Below are 27876 nucleotides of genomic sequence, written 5' to 3' on the forward strand. Positions count from 1 at the left end.
CTTGCTCATATGTGACTTGGGGCAAGCCACTTAACCTCTCCAAGCCTCGGTTTTCTCATCTGTAAAATGAGGGTAATAACATTACCCGACCTGTGTCACGGTGGTGCAGTGGTTAAGAGCTATGGCTGCTAACCAAAAGGTCGGCAGTTTGAATGTACCAGCTGCTCCTTGGAAACCCTATGGGACAGTTCTACTCTGTACTGCGGGGTTGCTGTGAGTTGAAATTGACTCGATGGCAATGATTTTGTAGAGGGTATGCAGATTGATACAATCCTTTTGGGGAATAAACGTTAAATCTTTGGAGTCCCTGGGTGACGCAAATGGTTAAGTGCTGTACTCCTAAATGAAAGGTTGATGGTTCAAACCCACCCAAAGGTGCCTTCTAAGAAAGGCCTGGTGATCTGCTTCTGAAGGGTCACAGCCTTGAAAACCCTATGGAGCACAGTTCCATTCTGCATGCATGGGGGTCACCAGGAGTCAGAATCGACTCAACAGCAACTGGTTTGGGTTTTTTGTTTTGTTTTGTTTTGTTTTATCAAATCTTCAAAAGCTCATGTCCTTTACCTGGGAAATTTTATATCACAGGCTGTGTCCTGAGGAAATAGCCTGAAATATGGGGCAGGGTAGGGGGAAAGACACTGTGCGCAAAGATGCTTGTAAAATATTATGCCAACAAGGACAAATTGGGGTCCCTGGGTGTCACAGATGGTTAAGCGCTGGACTACTAATAGAAAGATTGGCAGTTCAAACCCACCCAGAGTTGCCTGAGAAGACAGGCCTGGCAATCTGCTTCCGAAGGGTCACAGCTTTGAAAGCCCTGTGGAGCAGTTCTGCTCTGCACACGTGGAGTCACATGAGCTGGAATTGACTCAAGGGCAACTAACAAAAACAACAATGACAAATTAGAAACAAATGCCTCCAATTTGGGGACGAGTCAGGAAATTGTGGAATAGTCACATGTAGGAATATTATGCAATTATTAAAATGTTTACAAAGAATTTTCAACAGGATGGTTAAATGCTTGTAGGGTAATGTAAAAAAAAATGTTAAGCGAAGAAAAATAAGGGGCAGCTCAATTGTGTATGTAAAATGTTATCTCAGGAAGCTTTAAAAAAAATCTCTGCCTAGAAAAAGGGCTGGAAGGAAATAGACTACAACATTCACCGATGGGTAGATTGTTGGTTGTTTTCCTCCTTTCTGCCTCTATTTTTGTGTATGTGTGTGTGATTTTTACTTCTCTTCGATTAGTATGCATTATTTTCACAATACAAAGGCTTTGCAAATATCTTGCTCCATTTATTTGCATCCCATATCAGAACTAAGGTCTCAGTCTCCTTTGGAAAGGTCCTGGGCTCACCAGTAAAAAGTGTTGTCTCTTTTGTGTCTTTCAGCTTTCCTTTGCTGCGACCACACCTGTCCTAGCTGATAAGAAAAAATACCCTTACTTCTTTCGGACTGTCCCATCAGATAACGCAGTGAACCCAGCCATCCTGAAGTTACTGAAGTACTTCCAGTGGAAGCGCGTGGGCACGCTGACACAGGACGTGCAGAGGTTCTCCGAGGTATGCTTTGCTCGACCGCCCATAAATCGACCCCGGTCTCACCCCTTAAGTGCTGTCATCATCTAGCAAGGGACAATATGGCTTAATCAGAGACGGGTAATAATCTTGAGGCTTTTAAGAATGCTCATTTTAGCAGGATCAAAGCTCTTTTTCCTTTGACAAAATAGAGCCAGTAGCTGTGCTCAGTGCTGGTGAAAACCTCCCACCACAATCACTCAGGAGTGAAATCTTCCCTTTCATTGTTCATGTCTAGCTAAATCGTGTGATTATTCCCTCAATGAGTTACCCTTGTTACTAATGCTGTGTTTTTGTTGAGTGCTATTGAGTTGATCCCAACTCATAACAACCCCGTGTGACACAGTAAAACTGCCCCAGGGATTTTCTAGGCTGTAATACTTACAGGAGCAGATTGCCAGGTCTTTTCTCCCGGAGAGTCACTGGGTGGGCTCAAACCATCAACCTTTTGGTGAGCAGCTGAGTGCTTAACCATTGGGCCACCAGGGCTCCTACTAATGTTGTAGTGACCATTTAAGATTACAATATGAAGTTAAGAGGTTTTCTCCTGTGAGGAGAGTTTTTGGGAGGAACTGGTTTAGAACCAAGATTCCAGTATCACCATGGATTAAGTGATTGGTTTTGTTCTGTTTTTTCACATCTTACAAACATACATTGATACGTGGTTTGTTTGTTTGCAAAAAATTTAAACAACACCAAAAACATATATGTAAGAAGTAAATGTTGCTTCACCCCACCTCCTCTACATCCCACTCTCTCCTAAACTAACCCCTGCTCTCAGTTTGATATTCATCTGCCCAGAACTTTATTAATACAGCTTTTTAAATCCATATGAGTTCATACTGTATATTTGGTTTTTTTTTCTCTTTACAGTAGATCTTGGAGATCTTGATTGGCCTTATTCTTACTAATGACAGCATGGTGTTTTGTCGAGTAGATATGTCAGAATTTATTCAACCTATGGATGAATATCGTAGTTTTTTTTTATTATTATTATATGGATGGACAAGTTGTTTCCAGCTTTTTAGTATCACAACCAATACCACAGCATGCTTGCAAACGCACACCTTCATACCTACGTGTGAGTCTTGGTAAAAGATTTCTAGAAGTGGAATTACTGGGTCATTTCGAATTTTGAGAGGAAGTGACCTCCAAAAAGGCTGTTCCAAATTCTGTTCCCACTCGCAGCGTTTCAAAGTCCCATTTTCACACATCCTCACCAATAGGAGATATGAGCAAATCTTTTGAAAAAAAAAAAATCTCTATTCAGATGAGTGCAAAATTGTCACTTGTCTTTTTTGCCATTTGCTTTATATACCTGATTTTCCTGTCTGTTCCCAAGTATGCTCTTGATACTTGGGAACCTCCTGAAAGACAAGATATTCCAGGTGTGCTCAGCAGCCCAAGAGGAGAAGAAAAAAACTGTTCATATGTGAGTGTATTTGTTTTCTAGGACTGCTGTAACAAATTAAAACAAACTGGGTGGCTTAAAACCAAACCAAAAATCAAACCCACTGCTGTTGAGTTAATTCTGACTCAGAACGCAACCCCAGTGCCGTCGAGTCGATTTCGGACTCATAGCGGCCCCGAAAGACAGAGTAGAACTGCCCCATAGGGTTTCCAAGGCTGTAAATCTCTGTGGAAGCAGACTGCCAAACCTTTCTCCTGCAGAGGCTGGTGGGTTCAAACTGCCGATATTTTAATTAGCAGCTGAACACTTTAACCATTGAACCACCAGGACCCCTTTGGGTGGCTTAAAACAATGGAAATTTATTCTCTTGCAGTTATGGAGACTAGAAGTCTGAAATCAAGGTGTTGGCAAGGCCATGCTCCCTCTGCGGTTCTAGGGAAGAATTCCTCCTTGCTGTTTCCTAGCTTCTGGTGACTCCTGAAGATCCTTGGCATTCCATGGGCTGTAGCTGCATCTCTCCAATTTCTGCCTGGACACCAGTTATTGAGTGTAGGGCCCACCCTAATCTAGTATGACTTCATCCTAACGATTACATCTGCAGACCCTACTTCTAAATAAGGTCACATTTGAGGTTCTGAGTAGACAGTTTTTTTGGGGGGACACTGTTTGAGTGCAGTGTGTTGAGAGGTTTGTGAGTACAGGTGTTCAGGCAAACCTCGGGAGGGTAGGAAGGATGGGCACCTTTCTGCTGGCCCAGAAAGGCTGCTTCTGCCAGCACAATGCCAGTGGGGGAGTGGAGGCCTGGGAACAGGGAGAGGGCTGAGGGGAAGAGCAGTGCTGGGAATCACCAGCCGAGGTTTCCACTCACTTCCACGTTTCACCTTTCCAAGGCTCTTGTTCCCGTCTCTCCAAAAGAGAAGCCACTGATGCCTTGGCTGTGTGACCTTGGGAAAGTCACCTCATTTCTCTGACCTAGAGTTTTTTCCCCTGTAAAATGGGGACAATGATCCTTCTCATGCCTTCCCTGCAAGATTCTTGCCAAAACCAAATGAGTCATGGATTTGAAGGGGCTTTGTACACCGCAAAGCCCGTGCACACAGAGGGACGCTTTCCAAAGTGCTGCAAAGCAGAAGTGTTTGGCCTCATTGTGGTTGTCCAAACAAGGCAAGTTTTCCCAGGCGGGACTGGTCCTCATTTTTCTACCTTTCTGCTTTTCAGTGTCTAGGAAGAAGGCACAAAAGGAACTTGACCTCCAGTGGGAGTGACTCATTGCCAAACACCAAAGAGGCTATTGCTGGAGGGCTGCCCTTTGTATAGCAGGGACAGATGCTCTAAAATGAGTGTGAAGCAGGTTAATGGTGAGGGGAGGAGTGGGAAGAACAACAGTCCCACGGCCCCATTAACACCAGATCCTGCGGTAATTTGGCAGGACTTGCTTTTTTCTAGCAGCATCTTTGGTTGTCAGAGCCTGAAGTGCTCTTAGAGACATCTCCCCCAACCTCCTTATTGTCTAGAAGGGGAAACCGAGGCCCAGAGGGGGAAGAGACAATGTTCAAGGTTTCACAGCACCCCTGAAGTCATGAAAGATTATCCACAGAAAGTCAGAGCTGAATCCTGGAGTCCCAACTCCCATTCCAACCTTCCTGTCGCCCCTTCTTTCCATCCATAACTTCCCGTAGTCATATGGGAACTACCTGCATATAACCACAAAGGTATGAAACACCTGTAAGCCTAGGTCTAAAGAGGATAAAATCAGCCCTGATGTTAGTTGAGTGCTTGATACATTCCTGACCACTCTCACCTCCAGTCACCATGTCAAGAGAGTTATGGTTCCCATTTTACAGGTAAGGAAACTGAGGCTTAGAGAGGGTAGGAGGCTTCTTGCCCAAGGGCAGCCACTGGTAAAGAGCCCAGCCAGGGCTGGAAGCTTGACCCCTTCCCTCCCCAACAGTTGGCTCAATGTTTTCTCCACCCTCACTGGGACCAGGTGTGGACAGTTGGGTGCCACCAGGGACAGATTACCCAAGAAGCAATGTACACGTGGGCTTACGTGTACTTACTAATCTGTAGCGTGCAATTTCACCTGTTTATCCCCAAGTCAAAGATGTGAAACCCGTATGAAACTGTGCACTATAGGTTAGTAAGTAAACGCAATTATGCCCACGTGTACCTTGCTTACTGGTTAACCCACCCCAGTGTGCCACCTTTCTATCTCTGCATAGCTGTGACAGGGCCTTCAGCCAGAGTTTCATGGCATCTCAATGGGAAGCCTCCTTCCCAAGGTCAGGATGCTGCTTGGTGGTATTGCTGGCAAGGACTCCTCTTGATTTAAATCTCTCAGCCCAGCTGACTCCTCTCTGGGCCCAAGGGCTTTGGCATCTTTTCCCCGATGTCTGGGTTGCATCGCTGGAGTACAGGCCCTGGAAACTCGCCAGGGGCTAACAGCTTTTTGTGAGTGCAAAGGAAACGGGATTCCTTTTATGAAAGTGGTCGATCAACAGCATCAAGCACTTCTGTTCCGGACTGGTGAGCTGGAAGGAATGTCAAGTGAAAGCAATCTTGAAGTTGGAGGGGGCTTGGGTAGAAACCTTAACCCCACAGAGCTTATGACCATGGCAATGGGACAGTGGAAGGGTAGAGGCCTGAGGGCTATGCCACTGCAAGACCAGCTGCCCCTGAGAGTCCCCAGTCCCTGAGATTCAAAGCCAGTTGTGGTGACCTAGAGGGACTTCTTGGACTTGGATCAAATGGGCTGGTCTCTAGGCCCAGCTTTGCTGTGTGAAGCCAAGTGATTCACTTTACCTCTCTGACTCCAGGATGTATCAGGTCTAGAATTGCTGCTGTGACAACCAAGGGTCCACAGAGAAGGCTGGTGGCTGAAAAGATTGAACTTGCCTCAGCCATGCCTTCTCTTGATCAAAGATTTAAATGAAATGAAAAAAGAAGGAAGGGCTTGCTAACAGATGGGCTGATCTTTAGGCCCAGCTTTGCCAAGCAATGGCCGTGTAATCCAAGGCAATTTGCTTCCCCTCACTGAGATTCCATTTTCTCATGTGTAAAATGGGGACAGTCATTCCTACCTTATAGGCGCTGGGAGGTGAGAGGGTTAGAGGAGAAAGCATAAATGCCAGACCTCTTCATAGTAAGAGTCATGTTTGGTACGAACTGTAGAAAGGCATGTTCATTCACTCAAAAAGTAATCATATGGCTCCCATGTGGCAAGGTCTGTGATGGACCCTGTGCTGTGGAGGACCAGAGATGAATGGACGTGGCCTCAGGATTAATAGGTGTCGCGTCCTGCATTCAGTTCCCAATCCTGGCTGCTCATTAGAAACTCCTGGGGTGGGAGAGTTACCACAAAATAATATTTAAATTCCCTAAGTTGGATTTTTTTTCTTTATCTTTTTGTTCCAAACTTTTAACAGCTTTATTGAGATATAATTGACATACCATATACTGTAAGTGTACAGTTCAGTTATCTGTAGTAAATTTACACAGTTGTGCCTCCCTCACCACAATCCAGTTTGAGAACTCTTCTGTCAACTGCAGAAGTTCTCCTGTGCCCGTTTGCAGGCAGTCCCCTCTCCCACCTCCAGCCCCAGGTCGCCAGGTGCTTTCTGAATCTATAGTTTTGCCTTGTCTGGAAATTTCATATAAATGAATTATACAGGGCATAGTCTTTTGTGTCTAGCTGCTTTCATTTAGCTTAATGTGTCTGAGGTTCATCCAAGCTGTGGCAGGTATCAGTAGTTTGTTTCTTTATGCTGCTGAGAAGTATCCTCTTGTATGGATGGAGAACATTTTGTAATAATCAAGGAGCTGTAAAAATCCTGATACCCAGGCCACCCCAGACCAATTAAATTAGATGACCCAGGTATTAGCATTTTTTCAGCCTCTTCAGGTGATTTTAACGTGTGATAAGGTTATGAATCAAGGCTCTGTGCCTGTGGCTGATAATTAGGAATTCAGGGTGGCGATAACCCCTTCATATGGTGGGAGCCCTTGTGCTCAGAGCAGCCCCAATCCGCATCTTGGCGACTGCCCTCAGCAGGCCTGGCAACTGAGCAGGATGGAGAAGGTGGAGAGGGGCCTCGATCCAGCATTGGGGCTCCTTGTGGTGTGTGCGACAGGAGGACAGAGGTGGAGGCAGTGATGAAGAGTTGAGGGTACCACTGAGACGGTGGTCCATGGGGTCCAGGATGGAGAGGGATGGGCAGGCAGGAGGCTTGGAGGAAGCGGAGCTCTGGAGGTCTCTGTGAAGGGGGAGTACCTTGAGGGTGTGGGGTGAGGGAGCTGGAGGGCTGGGAGGCTGTGGTCAGAGCTATCGAGTGATGCAGAGATGAGGGGCCTGGCTCTGGCTGTGTGTGAATAGTGAAGTGGAGTAGAGGTGAAGGTCCTTGGAGCTAGGGACTGAAACAAGAGACCTGAGTGCTGAGTGGCATCCACATGGGCACTGCAGGGATGGAGGCAGGACTTGGACTGGAGATGAAGGCTTTGAGCAGGGAGTGCCTGGGAGGACCTGCAGAGGCCAACAGGGGCATTTGGGCCTCTGTCCCAGTTCCAGACCCTGTTGTTGTTAGGTGCCATCTATCTGGCTCTGACTCATAATGACCTTGTGTACAACAGAACAAAACTCTGCCCACTCCTGAGCCATCTCACAATCATTGCTATGTTTAAGCCAATTGTTATAACCTTTGTGTCAATCCATCTCATTGATGATCTTCTACTTTTCCACTGACCCTCTACTTTACCAAGCGTGATGTCCTTCTCCAAGGACTGGTCTCTCCTAACAACATGACCAAAGTACATGAGATGAAGTCTCACCATCTTCACTTCTAAGGAGCATTCTGGATGTACTTCTTCCAAGACAGATTTGTTCATTCTTCTGTCTGGCAGTCCATGGTATATTCAATATTCTTTGCCAACACCATAATTCAAAGGCATCATTTCTTCTTCAGTCTTCCTTGTTTATTGTTCCAGGTTCTATTAGCTGCTAAACCATCCTCACCAAGATATTGTTTTGATTCCCAGTTCTATGATGCAACTACCCAGCTAAGTACCCTTGGACAAATCATTCCCCCCTGCTAGGCCTCAATTTCCCCTCTGTAAGATAAGGGAGTTGGGCTAGTTGACCTCTGAGATCCCTCCTAGCTCTAGGACAAGGGCCTAGGGAGATACAGCCATCAACCGTGACCTGGTCACTCCCAGGAGTATGTGGCTGTGAGAATTACTTCATCTCTTTGTGCCTCAGTTTTTTCATCTTGAAAATGGGGATAATAATAGTACCTACCTTCTAGGGTTGTTGTGAAGTTTAAATGTGTTAGAACATACAAAGTGCTAAGAAAAGTGCCTGGCTTATAATAAGCACATGCAAGCGGTAATTTTATTGTCATCTGGGACCGGGTTCCTTGGCCTGTGGCCAGCCCCCATTCAAAAGGAGCCCCGCCAGGAGCAACCTTCCTCTCCCAAAACAGGCTCTGAGGCTCCCCGCCTGAGTCGCTGGTCCCCAGAGATTGACAGGCTTCTGGGGCTGACCTTTCCATATCAGAGGCTTCACTCAAGTGGCAGGACCCACCGAGGCCCTAGATCTGCCCACAACCAAAAGGTCACCATCTGCAGAGCTTCCTCTTCAAAGCAGCAGTCCTTCCAGGCCCTCCAGGGCCCTGCCTGGCCCTTTGAAACCGTCCCCACTTACCAAGTTGCCATCTGCTCCACCAAGATGGTCTCTGGTCAACTCCTCTAAAGTTACCATTTACCGTTATTGAGCCTGAAAGACACTCCTGCCATGGGAAGGAGGTAACTTCATGCTTGTCTGATCTGGGAACCACCATATTAGAATCGTTACCCTGCTGCTCTGACCAGGAATGAGCTCCTCAGCATGGCTCAAGAGGCTCTTCACGTCCTCCTGAGGCTTCCTTCTCTGTCTCACTTCCAGTCACGTCCCCTCCACCCCTTTGGTCCGGCCACACCACACTACTGGCTTTTCTCTGCCTTGCGCTCGCCCAGCTCCAACTTCCAGGCTGGATCAGGTGCACCTCCTCTGTGCAGCTTTCCTCTTGGGCTTCTCCTGACCAGCTCTTTGCACAAGGCAGCATAATATACCATCTGCTTCCGTGTCTATTGCCACTACTACTACCCTGGAGAGCCCTGTGGCTGCACTGTGTCTCCTCACCCTGGCCAGCGCCTGTTTAATAGGATTTCAGTAAATGAATCTCCATCCATCAGCTCATATTCTAGGGCAGAAGTGATTCTTTCTCCCTCTGTTGTCCCAAGGCAGCCTGCACCTGGGTTGGTGAGACTGGGGATGGGAAGGGTGCAGAGAATCCCTGCCTGTCTTCTGGGTTCTGTTGACCCATCCCCTACCCTGACCACCTCATGCCGGAGTCTCTGGGGCCACCAGGAAGGCAGGAGGGGCTGGCAGAGTCAGCTGGTCAGACCCCACAGAACCAGTGCAGGGCATTCAGTTGTTTCTTCATTTTAAGTCTTTTTTGGATGTGACATTGTTTGTTGGTGGGAATTTTTCTATCTATCCCAGTGGAAAGCTCTGGGCCAGCCACCAGCACCAGCACCAGCAGTGACCAGCAACCTGCATGTGGCATGATGTCAGTGCCAGGAATGAATGCACACATTTTAGTTTGTGTCTGAGTTATCTTTCTTGGCTTTGTGGTCCTGGAAGATTTATTCTGAGTAATCAACACTTCAGACTCCTTCTAGGATCAGGTAATCCTTCAAGATTACAAAGTGTGGTCCCTGGAGCAGCAGCACCAGCGTCACCTGGGGATTAAATGCAGATTATCAGGCCCCACCCAGGACTCACTGAATCAGGCACTCAGGGATAGGGCCCGATAACCTGTGTTTTAATCAACTTTCCTTGTGATTCTGATGCACACTAGAGTTTAAGAACGTGGAGTTTCTGGGTGGCACAGACAGTTAAATGCTTGATTACTAACTGAAAGACTTTTGTTCAGACCCGCCCAGAGGCACCTCAGAAGAAAGACCTGGCAATCTGCTTCTGAAAGGTCACAGCATTGAAAACCCTGTGGGGCACAGCTCTACTCTGACACACATAGGGTCACCATGAGCCAAAATTGAGTTGACAGCACCCTTTTTTTTGGTGTTGGAGAACAGGCAGCCTTCAGGTAAGACCACCCTGCCCTTAAGCATAAGCTCACTCCACCTGAGAAAGGCCAGGCACACCACAAGGGCTGACCTGCTTTGGTCTCTGTCCCTGGCTTTGCTCCCAGCTGCAGGATCACCTGGGCTGCCAGCATATCTGCGGATCAGATTCTTAGGAGGCAGGAAGGGACTCCCTCGGATCAGATTCTAGTCCTAATGGTATTAGGGCCCCACCTCTCCCTCCAGCTCTTGTCTGAAGAACTCCCTAATGCTCTTAGGTAACTTGGCTGCTGCCCCTAGGCAAGCAAGCATCCCTCCTTCTCTGTGGTCTTACCTCCAGCTCTGGGAGGGACCAGGCCTCACCCAGCCAGCGACAAAAGCTCCATATCCATTCTGCCTACAGCAAGGTGGCTATTTACGGCAGCTTCTTTGGCATTTCTGGGAGAGAGGTTGGAAACCCTGGTCGCGTAGTGGTTAGGTGCTATGACTGCTAACCAAGAGGTTGGCAGTTCAAATCCACCAGGCGCTCCTTGGAAACTCTATGGGGCAATTCTACTCCGTCCTATAGGGTTGCTATGAGTCAGGATTGACTCGACGGCACTGGATTTGGTTTGGTTTTGGTTTGGTGTGTGTATAGGTTCCCGGGTGGCACAGTTTGTGCTCGACTACTAACCTGGGAAGGTTGGCGATTTGAACCCACCCAGTGGTGCCACAAAAGAAAAGCCTGGCAATCTGCTTCCGTAAAGATTACAGCCAAGATAACCCTCAGGAGCAGTTCTACTCTGTAACACATGGGGTTTGCCATTAGTTAGAATCGACTCAATGCAACGAGTTTGGTTTTTGTGTGTGTGTGACGTGAATTTTTGTACAATTTTAATGGTTGTGTATTTGTTACTCTGTATTAGAAGAAAACCTGTTACTAGCCCATCAAAACTGCACTTCATGGATGTTGTTACTTAGGACAGAACCCCATTTAAAAGTGAGGCAGTTTAAAGTATTGTTGACTAAGTTAGCAGTCACATAGGTGGTGTGCAGACATGGTGAGATCGCCTCGAAGAGGCTGCAGGGGTGACTGAAGTTTGGAACCTCCGCGATGAATAAAGCGCTGTCAGGCTGTTTAGCATGTTCCTTTATCTGACAGGGGCAGACAAACAGCGTTAGTGCTGCCCTGATCCAACCAGATACTCCAGGGGAGGGACTCTGAGGGACTCTGAGGTTCCTTTGGGTCAGGTTCAGGATTGGCACCTCAGGCCTCACCCCTTTGAGGCCAGGCTCCATGGGGAGAGGCTCTGGGGCTCGAGCAACACCTGTTCATTTAGGTAGCTGGAGGCAAGTGTCAGCGCAGCCAGTAGGTTTTTTGCCTGCCAACCTGCCAGAGTGCAGAGACCCCACAGGATGAGCACCTTCCCCTCAGAGTCTTGGGCCTGCCATGCTCCTCTGAGCCTGGTGCCAGTTGTCCACATCTGGGAGTCCCGAGTTATGAATAGTGGTGGTTGCGGTGGCCAAGCCTGCTGAAGACAAGGTCAACCTTCAGCTGGGTGTCTCGGTCTCGCTCAGAGCTTCTGCCCTTGGGACAGAGGGCCCACTCTACTCCTCCTCCCTCCACTCCAGAACAGGGGAAATTGGCACCCCAATAGTGGTGCAGAAGGAAGACCCTGGGGGCTTGAGGATGCTTCCTCCTCAACACTCCACACCAGGTCCTCAGAGAAGAACACCCCCACATAAACACCCAGTAATACCATTGCTGTCGAGTCCTTCCCTACTCATGGTGACCCCATGTGTGTCAGGGTAGAACTATGCTCCATAGGGTTTTCAGTGGCTCATTTTTTGGAATTACATTGTCAGGCCTTTTTCCTAGTCTTAGTCTGGAAGCTCCACTGAAACCTTCAGCATCATAGCAACACTCAAGCCTCCACTGACAGATAGGTGGGGTAATGGCTATGTGTAAGGTGCATTGGCTGGGTATACCACGTGGAAGGCAGGAATCATACCACTGAGCCACCTCTGCCCCCGCATTCAGTCTTAAATCCTCACAACTCCCAGCATGGTATCATCTCCATTTTATACAGCAGGCTCACTCAGAGAAGATTAAGTACTTTTGCCATGGTCACACAGCTAAGAGGTGGCAGGTGTGAACGTGTACCCAGGTTGGTGCCTGCCCCCATGGAGAGAAGGAGGTAGCAAGTGTAGGGCTAGCATCCCCACCCCCACTCCCCCATCCCCACTGCAGAGCAAGGAGGTGTATACATACACAGACAAGCCATGTCCTGGGGAATTGAAATGTCTCCAGGGAACCTTCTCACAGTCCCCTGGAGTTTTTGCCACAGGGTCTGCACTTAATTTTTATGGTTATTCCAGGTCCGCATTCTCAGAACCAAGCCCTGCCTCTCCACACCTGCTCCTACCACATGCACTTCCCCGGATTCTTTGTTTCAGCTGGGCCTTTTGGCTAATGTGGCACAGTGCATCTTAGGATGTGTGGGTTCCCCAGAGCTATTCTGGAACATTCTGACTGGTTTTTCCCCCAACGCCCATCTGCCAGACTTGGGTAGTGCCAGAGCAGCATGAAGAAAGGAGTGAAGCTGGGGAGGTGGACTGAGCCTTCGGAACTGGCGCAGAGCCTGCTGGGTGTAGGATGAGAAGTGAGAATGGGCTGGGAGGAAAGCAGGAGGTGAGGGCCCCTGTGTCCCTTCGTGTTTGGACTTTACCCATCAGCAGTAGGGAGCCACCGAAGATTTCTAAATAGGGGGTTGAGGTGGTAGCAGTCTTGAGGGGAGATTGGAATGGAGAAGATCGGAGACAGGGAAAAACAGCTGGGACTTACTGCAGTCATTCAAAAGAAAAAGAAGATTGTAGTTCCTTTCTTACATATGAACTTTAAGTTCTCTTTGTTTTTATTTTTGCTTTTTAATTTTAAAATATTATTTTTTCTAGCCACACTATTAATATTTACTTAATGCAGAAAACTTGGAAAATAGAGAAGAGCAAAAAAGAAAATTAAAGCTCTGCCATAATCCTATCCACTGAAAGGTCATTGTTAACATTTAAGCATATGTCTTTATGGTTTTTTTTTCAATGCATATAAATGAACATGTATAAACAAATACAAGCTCTTACTGTAGAAATGGCTTCTTAGCAATGAGTGGGAATGTCAGCATGACCCAAAATGGCAGCTGAGGACTTGTTGGCTGTGGGCCTGGTGACCCACCTCCCCCTATGAACTGCCCCCACCTGTGCCACAGACTTCCTGGGTATGTTTGCTCTATGTTTTACTCCATGTTATTTATCTTACAATCTGTTCGCCTCCTTCCTAGATTCCAATATTTCTGCTAATAGTCTGTCCACTGATGGCCTTCTTAGTTGTGTTCCAGAATTACAAGAAATATTTTCTTTTAAAAAATATTTGCCATTTGAAGAAATTTGAGACAGAACAGTATATTAGTTTCCTAAGGACTGCCAGAACAAAGTACCAAAAAGTGAATGGCTTAAAATGAGAGACATTTATTGTCTCATAATTTTGGAAGCTAGAGGTCAAAATTCAGTGTGTTGGCAGGGCTGTGCTGTCTCTGAAGTCTCTAGGAACATCCTTTCTTGTCTGTCCAGGCTTCTAGTGGCCCCAGCTGTTCCTTGGCTCGTGGCAAAATCACTCCAACGTCTGCCTCCATTGTCATGTGGCCAGCTTCCCTTTGTGTTTCTCTGTGTCTCTTCCCTTTCATAAGGACACCATTTATATAGGATTAGGACACACCTTACTGTATGACCTCATGTTAACTGATAACATCTTCAGAGACTCTATTTCCAAACAAGATCACACTCACAGGTACAGGGATTAAGGCTTCAATGTATCTTTTGGGGGGACACAATTCAGTCCATAACAGACGAGAAGTAGATGTGTATTCTCTGTTGCTGTCTTTATCCAATCTGTTCCAAAAAATCAACTCCATGGATATGCCATAATTTACTTAAGAAGGCCTCGATTATTGAACATAGATGTTGTTGCCAATTTTTCCTGATTATGAACAATGGTGCTATAAACTCTTGTGTCTTTAAGTGAAAATCTCTGATTATTTTCCAAGGATAAATTCCTAGAAACAGTGTGTGAACATTTTTGAACCTTTTGGTACATGTTGCCAAATTGCCCTCCTGAAAGATATACTAATTTAGAGCTTCATAGCAGTGTGTGAGAATGCATGTTGCCAACGTTGTGTATTTTTCTTTTTTTGATCTTTGGCAATTGCTATTTTAATTTACATTTCCTTGATTAGCACTGAGATTGAATTTATTTTTTTACTTAGAGTATTTCTCATCTTTGTTCCTCCTTTTGTAAATTGGCTGTTCATGTTGTTGGCACATTTTTCTGTTGGAGTGTTCTTTTTCTTACTGATTTCTAAGAGTTCTTTATAAAGTACAGATAGCAACTCTTGGTCACATTTGTTACAGATATTCTTCCTGTGTTTCATGTAACATTTAATTTTGTTTATGATGTTACTTGATGTATTGAAAAATGTTAATTTTTATGTAGTCAAATTTATCAAGATCTTTTTTTTTTTTGCTTTCAATGCTATACTTAGAAAATCCTTATCCATCCCAAGAATTTTTTGAGTATTCGCTTACATTTTCTTCTAGTACTTTTATTACTTAATTTTTTGATTTATCTATAATTTCAGCATATGGACTGAAGCATCAAAACTTTCTTTCTCCTGATCCATAGTCAATCAACATTTAATTAATATATCTTTCTTCCACTCATTTAAAATGCCTATGCCAAATTTTGTCCTTAGAAAATAATATACTATCTTTTTTATGTTTAATTTAGACCCATGCTGTGCCATAGAAATATAATACAAGGCACATATATGATTTTAAATTTTCTAGTAGCCACATTTTAAAAAGAAACAAGTAAAATTAATTTTAATAATATATTTAACACAATAATCCAAAATATTATCATGTCAACGTGTGGTGCTGGTCACATTTTGAGTGTTCAATAACCACCTGTGGCTGGTGGCCATCATATTGGACAATGTAACTGTAGACTGTTTCTGAGATTTAATTTTGTCCCGTTGATCTATCTATTCTGAAAAGAGTATCCCTCCCAGTGTTTTAAATGTTGTTACTTTATGATATAGTCTAAGGTGCAAGTCCTCCCTTCCTTTTTTCACAATTATCTTTATTTCGTCAATTCAATTTTTGCAAGGTACTAAAAAATGCACTTGGTGTTTTTATTTGAATTTCAGTGACCCTATTAATTTGAGGAGATTTGACAGCCATGTAATACTGAGTCTAGGAGCTCTGGTGGCACAGTGGTTAACGTGCTCAGCTGCTCATTGAAAGTTCGGCAGTTTGAACCAACCGGCCGCTCCAAGGGAGAAAGATGTGGCAGCCTGCTTCCATAAAAATTTACAACCTTGGAAACTCAGTTGGGGCAGTTCTGTTCTTTCCTATAGGGTCACTATGAGTCAGAATCGACTCAATGGCAGTGGGGTATAATACTGAGTCTACCCATTCATGAACATGGGACATCTCACCATTCAAAATGTCGTGTTGGGTCCTCAGTAAAGTCTTGTCATTTTCTTCATATAGGTCCTTTCCATTTCCGGTTAGGTTTATTTTCAGGTGTTCTATATTTATTATTACTTTTAGGAATGGTATCTATTTTCCTTGACATTTTCAAGTGGCTGCTGATAGAATATAGGAAAGCTGTTGGTCTGTGTATATTCATCTTCTGACTGCCCATATTGAGACCTTATTACTTCTAGTAATTTTCCCTTGGGTTTTCTAGGTAGACAACAGTGATATCTGGAACAAGAAATAAATTTGCTTTCTGTTTTCCAGTGCTTCACATCCTGCCTCTTTACAATATTTTTTTGGGAGTGTACTGCACACTGTTTAAGAGCAGACGTCTATGTTCTAATCCTAGCTCAGTTACTTACCAGCTGGGTGACCTTGGGCAAGTTGTTTAACTTTTCTGTGATAACCCATCTATGATAATGGGGATATAATTATATTACCTTAGGTGCTGTGAAGATTAAATTAGTTAATGCATGTATAGCACTCAGGGCTTAGAACAGGGCCCGAGGAAGCACTCAATATATATTAGCTATTATTATTATCGCCTCAGTCACTAAAAATTCTAGAATTATATTTTAAAATAGTGATGATAAAAACCCGTTGCTGTTGAGTCAATTCCGACTCATAGTGATGGTAGCAGGTGTTTTTATTTTGTTCTCTTTGACTTTAATGAGAATACTGTTAGTGTTTGGCTGAAAGGTATCTCTGTCGGAAAAACAGACATTCCTCGTCATGTTAAGGGCGGCTCTCTTTTTAGTTGACTCGGTGTGTATACCAGATATGCATGTTGGAAGTCCAGATTCCTTTTTAGAACCTGTACCGTTAGCTATGTGTTTTTCCACTGATCTATTAGTATGACAAATTACAGTCATTGATTTCCTCGTGTTCGTTTCCCCGTATGTACTGGAGCCCTGTTGGTACAGTGGTTAAGAGCTTGGCTGCTAACCAAAAGGTCAGCAGTTCAAATCCACCACCCACTCCTTGGAAACCCTATGGGGCTGTTCTACTCTGTCCTGTAGGGTCGCTACAAGTCAGAATAGACTCGATGCCAGTAGCTTAGCATGTGATTAAGCACTCTTCTGGGTGCTGCGGACGCATCAGTGAGTGAAACAAAGTCTCTGCCCTCAAACAGCCTGCATTCTAGTCAGGGGAGACAGATGATAAAATAAATAAATAAATATATGTCAGGTGGTGATAAATGCTATGGATGAAAATAAGCTAGGGTAAGCAGAGCAGGGCATGCCATGTGGAGTCTGGCAGGGTCAAGGGGAGCTTCAAAGGTAAGGTGGAAGTTGAAGAGACACCTGAAGTAAGTGGGGCAAGCCGTGTGGCTATCTGGGAGAAGAGAGTTCCAGATACAGGGAAGAGCACCTGCAGCCGGTGACCTGGTGGTACTGGAGCAACAGCCGGGAGGCCATTAGGGCTGGGATAGAGTGAGTAAGGGGAGAGGAGGGCATGACAACAGAGTGGCTGGTGGGGGGCAATGTTAGGGCTTTACAGGATGTTTGTGAAGACTTTGGCTTTTACTCTGAGTCAAGCTTGAAGTTACTGGGCAGGTTGGTTTGTTGGTTTTTAAGGTGAAATTCACCATTTTTACCATTTTAAAGTGTACAATTCATTGGTTTTTAGTATGTTCACAGTGTTGTGCAACAATAACCACGATCCGATTCCAGGACATTTTCATCACTCCAAAAATAAATCCCATACCCGTCAAGCAGTTACTCCCAAGTCCTGCCTCCTCCCAGCCTCTGGCGATCACTAATCTAATTTCTGTTTCTGTGGATTTGGTCATTCTGGACATGTCATATAAATGGGATCATACAATATGTGGTCTTTTGTGTCTGACTTCTTCCACTTAGCAAAACGGTTTTAAGGTTCATCCATGTTGTAGCGTGTATCAGTACTTCATTCCTTTTTATGGGTGAATAATATTCTATTGTATGGATATACCACATTTTGTTTATCCTTTTGTCAGTTGGTGGACATTTGTTTTGTTTCCACTTTTTGGCTATTATGAATAATGCTGCTGTGAACATTAGTGTAAAAATTTTTATGTGAACATAAATTTTCCATTCTTTTGAATATATACCTAGGAGTGGAATTGCAGGGCCGTATGGTAGCTCTCTGTTCCTCTTTTTGAGGAACTTCCAAACCATTTCCACAGTGGCAGCACCATTTTACATTCCCCTTAGCAATGTATAAGGTTCCAATTTCTCTATATCCTCACTAACACTGGTTATTGTCTTTTTGATCATGTCCGTCCTAGTGGATGTGAAGTGGTACCTCATTGTGGTTTTGATTTCCATTTTCATAATGGCGAAGTTGAGCATGTTTTCATGTACGTATTAGCAATTTGTTTACTTTCTTTAGGAAAGTTTCTATTTAAATCCTTTCCCCATTTTTAATCGTATTCTCTTTTTCTTATCGAGTTGTAAGAGTTCTTTATATATTCTAGATACAAGTACTTTATCAGATATATGATTTGCAAATATTTTCTCCCATTCTGTAGGTTTTTGTTTAACTTTCTTGACAGGTTCCTTTGTATAAAAGTTTTTTTCTTAATTTTAATGAAGTCCAATTTATTTGTTTTTAATTTGTTGCTTATGTTTTTGATGTTATATCTAAGAAACTTTTGCTTAATCCAAGGTTGTGGAGAGTTATACTTACAGTTCCTTCTAAGAGCTTTGTAGTTTTAGCTGTTACATTTAGACCTTTGATCCATTTTGAATTAATTTTTGTATATGGTGTGAGGTAGGGGTCCAGATTCATTCTTTTGCATGTGGATGTCCACTTGTCCCAGCATTATTTGTTGAAAAGACTTTTCTTTTCTCCATTAGTAGTCTTAGCACCCTTGGTAAAAATGAATTGACAATCAATATATGAGCTTTTTTCTGAACTGGAGAGTTTTTACAAAGAAGAGGGATTTGATCTGACTTAAGTTTTAAGAGGCTCGCTTTGATTGCTGAGTGAAAGGTGGGAGACCAGTTAGGAGGCTCTTGAAATAATCCAGGGGAGAGAGGATGTGATCAGATTCTGGATATATTTTGACAGTAATGCTGACAAGATTTTGTGATGGAAGAGATGTGTGATGTGAGGAAAAATGAGCCACCAGGGATGGCGCCAAAGTTTTTGATCTGAGCAATTGAAAGAATTGAGTTACCATTTATTAACTTGAGGAAGACTATAGAGGGACATGTTTTAGAGCAGGAAATTGACCGTTAGTTTAGATGTGCTTATTGGACATCCTGAAATAAGCCTTTCTTTGTTATGTTGCATTATTCATTAATTTAATTAAATTATCTAGTATGTTATTATTTTTTTTCTATCAATACATGTGAAATTGGCTTGTCTTGCTTTGATTGTGCCATCTTTATCAGGTTTAGTTGTCAGGGTTATTCTAGTTTTGCAACATGAATTGGGAAGCTTTCCATCTTTTTAGGTGCTCTGGAATAGTTTATAAACCAAAACCAAACCCAGTGCCGTCGAGTCGATTCCGACTCATAGCGACCCTATAGGACAGAGTAGAACTGCCCCATAGAGTTTCCAAGGAGCGCCTGGAGGATCGGACTGCTGACCATTTGGTTAGCAGCCATAGCACTTAACCATTATGCCACCAGGGTTTCTGGAATAGTTTATAGACCATATAAATTGGCTGTTCTTTGACAATCAAAAGATGAGTCTATGAGTTTATTTTGCCACCTCCCTCCCTGTTATTTTACAGGTTCTTCGGCAGCTTTTGTGGCTTCTTCTATGCTTATCGATCGCTTTAAGTTTATATTTCTTGTGTGAATTTTAGCATGTTTTCCAGAAAATTCTCTCTTTCCTTGAGTTTTTCAAATTTCTTAGTATATAGCTGAGTATAGTTTTAAAAACCTCTTCTGAATCTTTTCTTATATGGTCTTTCTCATTACAAGTATTGTGCTTTCCTACTTTTTTCCTTGATTAGACTAAGCTAGTTTACTTCTCTTATTGATATAACTGGTTTCCCAGACCCCATTTGCTGTTGAGTTGGTACTGACTCATGGTGACCCCACGTGCGTCAGAGTAGAACTGTGCTCCATAGGCTGATTCTTCAGAAGTAGATTGCTAGGTCTTCAGTAACACGTTAAATTCAGGGTACAAAAATGACCACGTTTCTTATTTTTCTGAATTAAATTAAACCTAGATCGAGCACTCCATCTGCAAGATTCACTAAGGTCAGTATCTCCCTATTGAAGGGCCACCCTTCTCTAAAATGGCTGAACACCTTGGTGATGTTTCCAACACAAAGGTGGGAGGGCTTGGGTTCTGCAGCCCTTGCTTCCTGCTGCCACTTGGTGGAGCTGTTGACACTGTTCTGACGGGTTACTGCTGTAGCGTCATGACCCTGGGCATACTTCCAGGCATCTTCAAGCCCCTCCAAGAATGCCATTCTTACTAGGTTCCCAGGTTGCAACTTTTAGCGAACAACTTTCTCACTTCTGTAGGTGGCTGCTCCCAGGATGCAGGAACACTTTGTCAGGAGTGATTTGGTTATTTTCCTCCCATGGATCCAGAACCTCTGTTCGGTTTTCCTTCTCAAATAACCACATCTCCCAGGGGTGGAGAGAGTTTCCTTTAGAACCCTACCCCTTAAAGTTTTATTATTCCGTTTTGCTACGTAGTAGAGTTATCTGCTCTTCTTCCTTAAAGCAGCTACCTTGATTGCTTCTGAAAGTCTACATGCTGCCCCCTGAAAGCCGACTCCCCTGCCCATGGAGGGGCAAGTTTTCTAGACACTTCTTTTTGCTAGGGCGCAGGAAAAAAAAAAAAACACAAGTTAAATCTTTAGTAAATAATTCTGTTAACCTTGTTTTTTTAAAAATCAAAGAACCAGCTCTTAGAATTTTATTGGCTCTGTTTCTACTTTACTTTCTGATTTATTTGCTTCTGCTTTTATGTTGGAGCCCTGGTGGCACAGTGGTTAAGAGTTTGGCTGCTAACCAAAAGGCCAGCAGTTCAAATCCACCAGCTGCTCCTTGGAAACCCTGTGGGGCTGCTCTACTCTGTCCTATGAGGTCACTACCAGTCGGAATTGACTTGAAGGCAGTGGGTTTAGTTTTTTGGTTTGGTTTTTACCTTTATTAAACCTTCCTTCTTTATGTATGTTTTACCACTTTTTCTAACTTCTTGATTTGCATACCTATTATTTATTTATGTTCTATCTTTGGTTGCTATTAAATGCACTTAACCCTATAAATTTTTCTTTGATTATGACTTTGGTCAAGTCCTATACATTTAGCTAAATGATATCTCATTATAATAAAAATGTTTTAAAATTGTATTTTAAGGTTAAAATATTAGGCTTCTGCTTCTCTAAGTACCAACATAAAATGCAACAGTATCTATTATAAGCTACAGAAGTTACCACACTTATTTCCTCCCCATCCCTCATGCACTCTTGTTTTGTATCATTATAATTTGAGATTCTGGTTTCATTTTATTCTTTACATTATGGATATTCCTTTTCAATTGTTATTGGAGGTATTGATTTTATTTTGAGACTATTATAATAACTATGATTTTAGGATTCAGATCCATATTTATATTGCTTCAATATCTAGTGATATATCTTTCATGGATTGTTTCTTTTGATTTGTCTCTCTGTGGCATGAGTATGCCCTTGAGTAATGTTTTTCAGGAAGGGTGTATGGGTTTTATATCTACCATGCCCTTGCATAGATCATAGTTTCTCTCCGTTGCTTCTCCTGTGAATGACAGTTATCTTAGTATAGATTTCTATGATCTTAGTATTCTTCCTGAAACCTCCGTAGACATTACATCAATGTTATAATGAAGTCCGATGCAATCTGATTTGGGTCCTTTGTAGATAAGCCTTTTTTTTTTTTTTTTTTAACTGTGCTAGATGCTTGTAGGATTCTTTATGCTTGAAATTAAGACACAAAAAATAGCACTCTGATATTTGTTTTGTCTAAAATATAGTTAATATTTTTATTTGAAGACTCAGATCTTTCTTTAGATCACAAAACTTTTCTTCTGTTATATCTTTGATGATTACTCTTTTGACCTGGTATCTTTTTTAGAAATACCACTAATCCACAGGTGAATCTCTGTTTTATTCTCCATACTATTACTTTGTCTCTGGTAATTTTTATCCTAGTCCTTGTTCTCTACATTCTCAGAGAATCTCCACGTTGTCCTCCACAACATCCATCCATTTTTCTACAATCAAATTCTATTCTCTACAGATTCTAATGCTTCCTAAAATTCTCATAACATTATTTGGTTTTGGTCATTATTATCTTTGTTCTGCTAGCTTTTATTTTAATTTCATTCTCTTTTATTGCATATTCCATTTCTTATATCTTAGAGACCAGTTTTTCTTTAATCTCCTTGAAATACAAAACAAACACCACAGTTTACTTCTGGTTCCTATAGCAAATCTTTTTAGAGACTAAGCTCTTCCTCTGATTGTATTCCTTATTTGCTTCCTTTATGTTTCAGAAAGTTTTCTGGTTCCACGTGGTTTTGGTTGACCTGGTAGTACGATATATTCTCCCCGGACACCCTCATTGTTTTATCTAGACTCTGTCAGTCTCTTTGCCTCATATATTAATCTGGAAGATTGTTTGAAGAAATTTCATATTACCAGTCCAGGGACCAGCAGTCTGAGGGAGCTGGGGAGCAATTTTCTGCCGTAGGCATTCCTTCTCTGGGTTCTTTTTTCTCTGAGCTAGTTGGCACAGCTGCTCCAGATGTTTATTCCTGGCCTCTTTTCTTGTTCTTCTGCCTGCTGTGTCTGAGAGATGCCCAGGCCTGTCATGGGGAGACTGGGCTTGGATAGGCCATGCTTGTTCTTGGATCTAATGACCCAGTAACTCCTGAAGGCTGTTGGGCCACACAGTGGGAGGCAGACTTCTCATAGAGGGCTCTGCACCCCTCGGGGTACCCCTTCTCCTCCAGCACTCACTCACCCATCAAAGGCTGTGAGTTCAGCTCTGCCTTCCCCCAGGCACCACACTACTTTCTCAGGAAGGAGAACTGTGAGTCAGCCTTCAATCTGGTTCCCTTGGCACTGTACCTAGCAGAAATTCCTCAAAGTTGGTGGCATGTTGATGGCACTCTTTCCTATTTTCCATTGCTGAAGCAGATTCCCCTCTATTTTTATACTCTTCTCTGTCCTTTCTGTCACTTTCAGAAGGAGGTAGCTTAGGTGGGAGGTGGACATCTGTGCTCAGCTTTCTCATCTTTCCCAAAAGTTTCATAGTTAACATTGTTACCCATACTTTGTACTTTGGTATGGAGATATCTGAGAATTCCTGAGCATGTCCTTCTCTGAGGTCCCCTTTTAAAAATTCCTCATCTTTATTGGCTTTCATCAGGTCTGGTTTTATAGTTGTTTCCTGGGTACTTTTTCTCTCTCTCAAATCTCAGTTTCATGTCCTCTTGATCAGATGGGTAATTCTCCCACCAAACATGGTGTTGCCAGTCTTCAGATAATGAGTGCCGTCCCTTGCCAGGGGCTCATCATCTGGCATCCTGAGCCACCTCCTGTCCTTCAGCAATATTGATGGAGTTTTCCCACATCCTCCTTTCTCTGCCAGAGTTATGACCTTCAATTGGAAAAAGAAGAAACGGTCTCCCTGACCCCAAGTCCCCAGTCCCCTAAGTCTTGAGTTTTACAAGAGAGCCATTTCAGACTCCTGGTGTACCCAGGCCCGCCTGCGTGAGTCAGCAGACATAGGTGCGGGCGGGCAGGGGCTGCAGAGGCTCCCCTGTCACTGCTTGGCCAACTGCCCTGGGAAGACAGCACTTCACACAGTTTGCCGTATCAAGTCTGTGAACAGCTGCCTCCCTCCCTTCCATGGGGCGTCACCAAGTGCCACACATCTGCTCCTTCCTGGGATGGTGAAACAATTCCTCCCACCTCAGTGCCTGTGAGTGCCCTTCAGGGTTTCATGGGGTGTGGAATAATGTTTTCATGCAGAAAGTCCATACCCAGCCTTCATGAGAAGACTCACCTGTCCTGGCTTAGGTCGGGCCACACCACCGCCATTTCCCTCCTTCCCCCATGTCCCACATCTTGTTTTCCCTTCCTCCCCCTCTTAATTGTGCTGTGTCTAGTAATAAGCACAGCCATTTACTGACCCTCAACTACAGGCCCTTAGCATCTACTAGTTTGCTTTAACCTTTCCAACAACCCTAAGCAAGGGTTTTGGTCATGCTCTTTTTACAGATTTAAGAGAAGGGCTCAGAGAGCCTTTTGCTTGCCCAAGTTTGCTTTGGTGGTGGTGGCATTGTCAGCACACAAATATGGAGCCTCCAGACTCTAGACCACAACGTCCCTAGCGGGGAAAACAGAACCGCAGGCTGTTTGCCGTGGGCTTAGAGCAAGGGTCCACAAACCATGGGCCCATGGGCCAAATCAGCCCCTCTGTTTTTATAAAGCTTTATTAGAACACAGCCATACTGACTGATTTACACATTGTCTATTACTGCTCTTGCAATATAACAACTGAGTTGAATAGTTGCAACAGACTCTGGTTTGCAAAACCTAAAGTATTTGCTGCCTGGCCCTTTACAGAACAGGTTCGTTGAGCCCTGGTTTAGAGTGTGGGCTCTGGAAAGAGAGAGACCTGACCTTAAATCCCAGGCCCACTACTCCTCACTGTGTGACCTAGGGCAGCTGACTCAACATCTTTGAACCTCATTTTACTTATCCATAAAATGGTCATAATTATGACTTTTGGGTTTATACTGGTGATGAATAAATGAGATCACATGTGTGAAGGACTTTTTGTGGGGCAGGCGTTCAGTAAACGTGAGTCGTCATTGTTGGTCCCACCTTTCCTGCCTACTGCAAACATGCAGCCTTCACTTTTTCCCTGTGACTTTCCTTCTGGAATGTTCTGGCATTTCTGCCTAAGAACCCTTCATCTTCTCTGATACCCTGGAGCACAGACACTCCCCAAGCCAGCCCTCCTCCTTAGAACGCTAGGCGGCAGGTGCAAGCAATGTTCACCTCGGGCAGGTGAGTGGGGGGTCCTGTCAGTCACATGCATTCAGTCACCCAGTACCAACTGAGCCAGCCCATTTTGCTAACAGGGACTCAGACAGGGCTTCTTGGACCTCTAGGAGCTCACAGCCCAGGGGCAGATTAACAGTCACAAAAATAACTGTAACCTTGGTGTCTCTAGGTTTTGGTTCCCTTTGGAAAATTCCACTTAGACTCTGCAGAGTAAATACCTGTTCCCCAGAGTTGCTGGGTACTGCTCCTAGGAAGATGCATTATAAAAACTGCTTAGCTGAGCACAGCTTCAAAGCTCGCTCCCCAGGCTGTCTGCCTGCTCAGCACTTTGGTGCAGTGTCTACCCTGGGATGCGGTCGGCTCACCTGGCCCACCAGCTCCTCCCAGGACACATACTCAGCACCTCTAAGGTCTGGGGCTGGCTCCGTGGGTTCTGGGCCAGGGGAAGGACAGACCATCTCTCCTGTCCTTGGTGGAGCTCCTGAGAGCTTAGCTCTTCTCCTTCTGTGAGCAACACTGACATTCTCCCCTAGACACCCATCACGGTGGGGCAAGAGGACGTTGTGCTGTAGACCGCAGCAAATTCTTGGGGTGTGGATGAGCCAAGTAGCTTCCCAGTTACTCCCAAACAGGACCAAGAAAGCTCGGGCCTGGAAGGAGGAGCAGAGAATGCAAGTGTCCCAGGGGGATGCACACAGCCAGTGGAGGTTCTCGAAGGACTTCATGAAGGACGCTGCTTGGGATGGGGCTTAAAGGATGAGTAGGACTTGGACGAGGAGAGCAGAGGTTGGAAAATTAAAGTGACTACTGCGTGTGTAGTTAGTGGTGAAAATGAGTTATAAAGATAGATGATATATTGTTGTTGTTGTTGTTGTTAGGTGCCGTTGAGTTGGTTCTGACTCATAGTGACCCTGTGTACCACAGAACGAAACACTGCCTGGTCCTGTACCATCCTCACAATCATTGTTATGCTTGAGCCCATTGGTGAAGCCACTGTGTCAGTCCATCTAATTGAGGGTCTTCCTCTTTTCCACTGACCCTCTGCTTTACCAAGCATGATGTCCTTCTCCAGGGACTGATCCCTCCTGACGACATGTCCAAAGTATGTAAGATGCAGTCTCGCCATTCTTGCTTCCAAGGGGCATTCTGATTGTACTTCCTCCAAGACAGATTTGTTCGTCCTCTTGGCAGTCCATGGTATGTATATTCAATATTCTTCGCCAACACCACAATTCAAAGGAGTCAGTTCTTCTTTGGTCTCCCCCACATGTCTGCCAGTTTGTCATACTGTAAGGGCTTGTGTGTTGCTATGATGCTGGAAGCTATGCCACTGGTATTCAGAAACCAGCAGGGTCACCCATGGTGGACAGGTTTCAGCTGAGCTTCCAGACTAAGACAGACTAGGAAGAAGGACCCGGCAGTCTACTTCTGAAAAGAATTAGCCAGTGAAAACCTTATGAAATATTAGGTGAAAAAAATCAGGATCTAAAATTGCGTATACCTTAATGACATCTGCTTAAAAGATTTGTATTTGTTGTATCAGTTAAGGTCCTAGAAGCGAACATGGCATATTCAGAGGATTGAAGTGAAGAAAATTTACTTTTGAGGAAGTCTTTCAGAAGTATGGAAAAGGTGAAGGGAAAGATGGACTGGCAGCAGTGGGAGTCAGGACCACCCATATGCCTGGAGGACCGAGGAGGGAGCAGTGTTACTGGCAATGGGACTAGGGAGGAGGGAGGAGAAATACCCTGAACTCTTTCTCCTCCTGCCCTCTGACACCTGCTGGGGCTTCCCATTGGTCACGCCTAAAGGGAAGCAGAGGACAAAAGAACTCAATGAAGCTGCCCAGAAAAGTCAAACCCCAGGCACAGAGCAGTGCAGGTCAGTGCAGTGCAGGGTGGAGGCTGTGGGTGTCCCCTCAGGGCCTGGAGTCAGCAAGAGAGGGGAAGGAAGGGAGGCGGGAGGCGGGCTCTGGAGGGCAGTTGGCACTTACATTTTTGCTTTTTGTGCTGAGGGGAATCCCATGCCTTCTGTTCCTCCCCTCACCCCCACCCCAAATCTGGAGCCCTGATGGAAGAAGGGGGTCAGGTGAAGCAAAGAAGGGATTCAAATGTTAGGGCTGTAGGATGTCAGGGCAGAACATCAGAGTTGGGCATGAAGAATGCACTTTGGAGTATAGAAAGGGAAGAAAGCAGCATGCACAAAATGCAGGGACTCCCTGGATTCCAGGGAAGAAGAGGGGATGTAGATACTTGCCTCCAACCACGCGTCAAGCTGTGGAGCTGCCCAGAGATGTCCTCTTTCTGAAGGGGTGAGAACATGTACCACCCGGGCTTCCCTAAGCGTCTGCCTCATACCTGGGGTACAGGCTTGGGAATGCAAGACCCCCCTCAGAGATCCAGCAGTTCAGTCTACCCCTCTGTCTGGTGCCTGAACCCCTTCTACCAAAACCCCACTTCTACTTACACACCTACAGTGGCGGGAAACTCACTCCCACCTGAAGAAGACCGTCTGTCCTTGCATCGTCCTCTTGTTAAAATTTCTGTCTCTGAGGAATTGGAAACCTACTTCTGGTGGCTTCCCTCACTGGCCCTGGCCCTTCCCCTGTGACACATTAGTCCCCTCTCCTTGGTGACAGCTCCTTGGGGATGCAGAGCAGGGCCCATGTCTCACAGGCCTGGACTTCTCCACATGGCCCTGTCTTGTTCCTGAGTGACAAGGAGCAGGGGTGGAGAGAGCCAGGAGCTGTTTTTTATATCTGCTTCCTTTAGTGCTCTCAGGTGTGATTTCCTTAATATCCCCCCTCTATTTTGCTGTCAGGCACGTACTTCGCATAGCACTGATTTCCTACAGAGGTTGGTGTTCATCATCTTAACTGGATAATATCCCCATTTTATTAATATCCAAATATTTTTGTAAATATTGATTTGATCCCATGAGTCTGCTGCAATTAAAGCAATTGGCACTTTGCCACAAGGAAACCAACAAGGTACTAATAGCTAATTTTGTTCCCCGACAGCCCGGTGCCTCGGTGCAGCCTGACTTCACTGATGGCTGATGGAGTGGCGAGCTCTCAGAAAATGAAAGGCAAAGGGAAACCCGCTGACTGGGGAGTCCAGGGGTGGGCTTTTATGCATTATTCAAGAAAGGGGCCTGGGCCTGGTCCCGAGTCTTGGAGGCAGCCCCGGTGCTGG

At 44.7% G+C, this 27876-nt stretch overlaps 1 protein-coding gene across 1 annotated transcript in view; it reads left to right on the forward strand.

Annotated features, from left to right (window-relative positions):
- Positions 1–27876, forward strand: part of GABBR2 (gamma-aminobutyric acid type B receptor subunit 2) — a 438320-nt gene that overhangs the window by 201620 nt on the left and 208824 nt on the right. The window contains exon 3 of the mRNA XM_064291676.1: positions 1392–1562. Within this exon, the coding sequence (XP_064147746.1) occupies positions 1392–1562 (171 nt within the window). The remainder of the gene's footprint in view (positions 1–1391; positions 1563–27876) is intronic.

This window comes from Loxodonta africana, chromosome 9 (assembly GCF_030014295.1).
Source record: "Loxodonta africana isolate mLoxAfr1 chromosome 9, mLoxAfr1.hap2, whole genome shotgun sequence".
Taxonomy (NCBI): domain Eukaryota; kingdom Metazoa; phylum Chordata; class Mammalia; order Proboscidea; family Elephantidae; genus Loxodonta; species Loxodonta africana.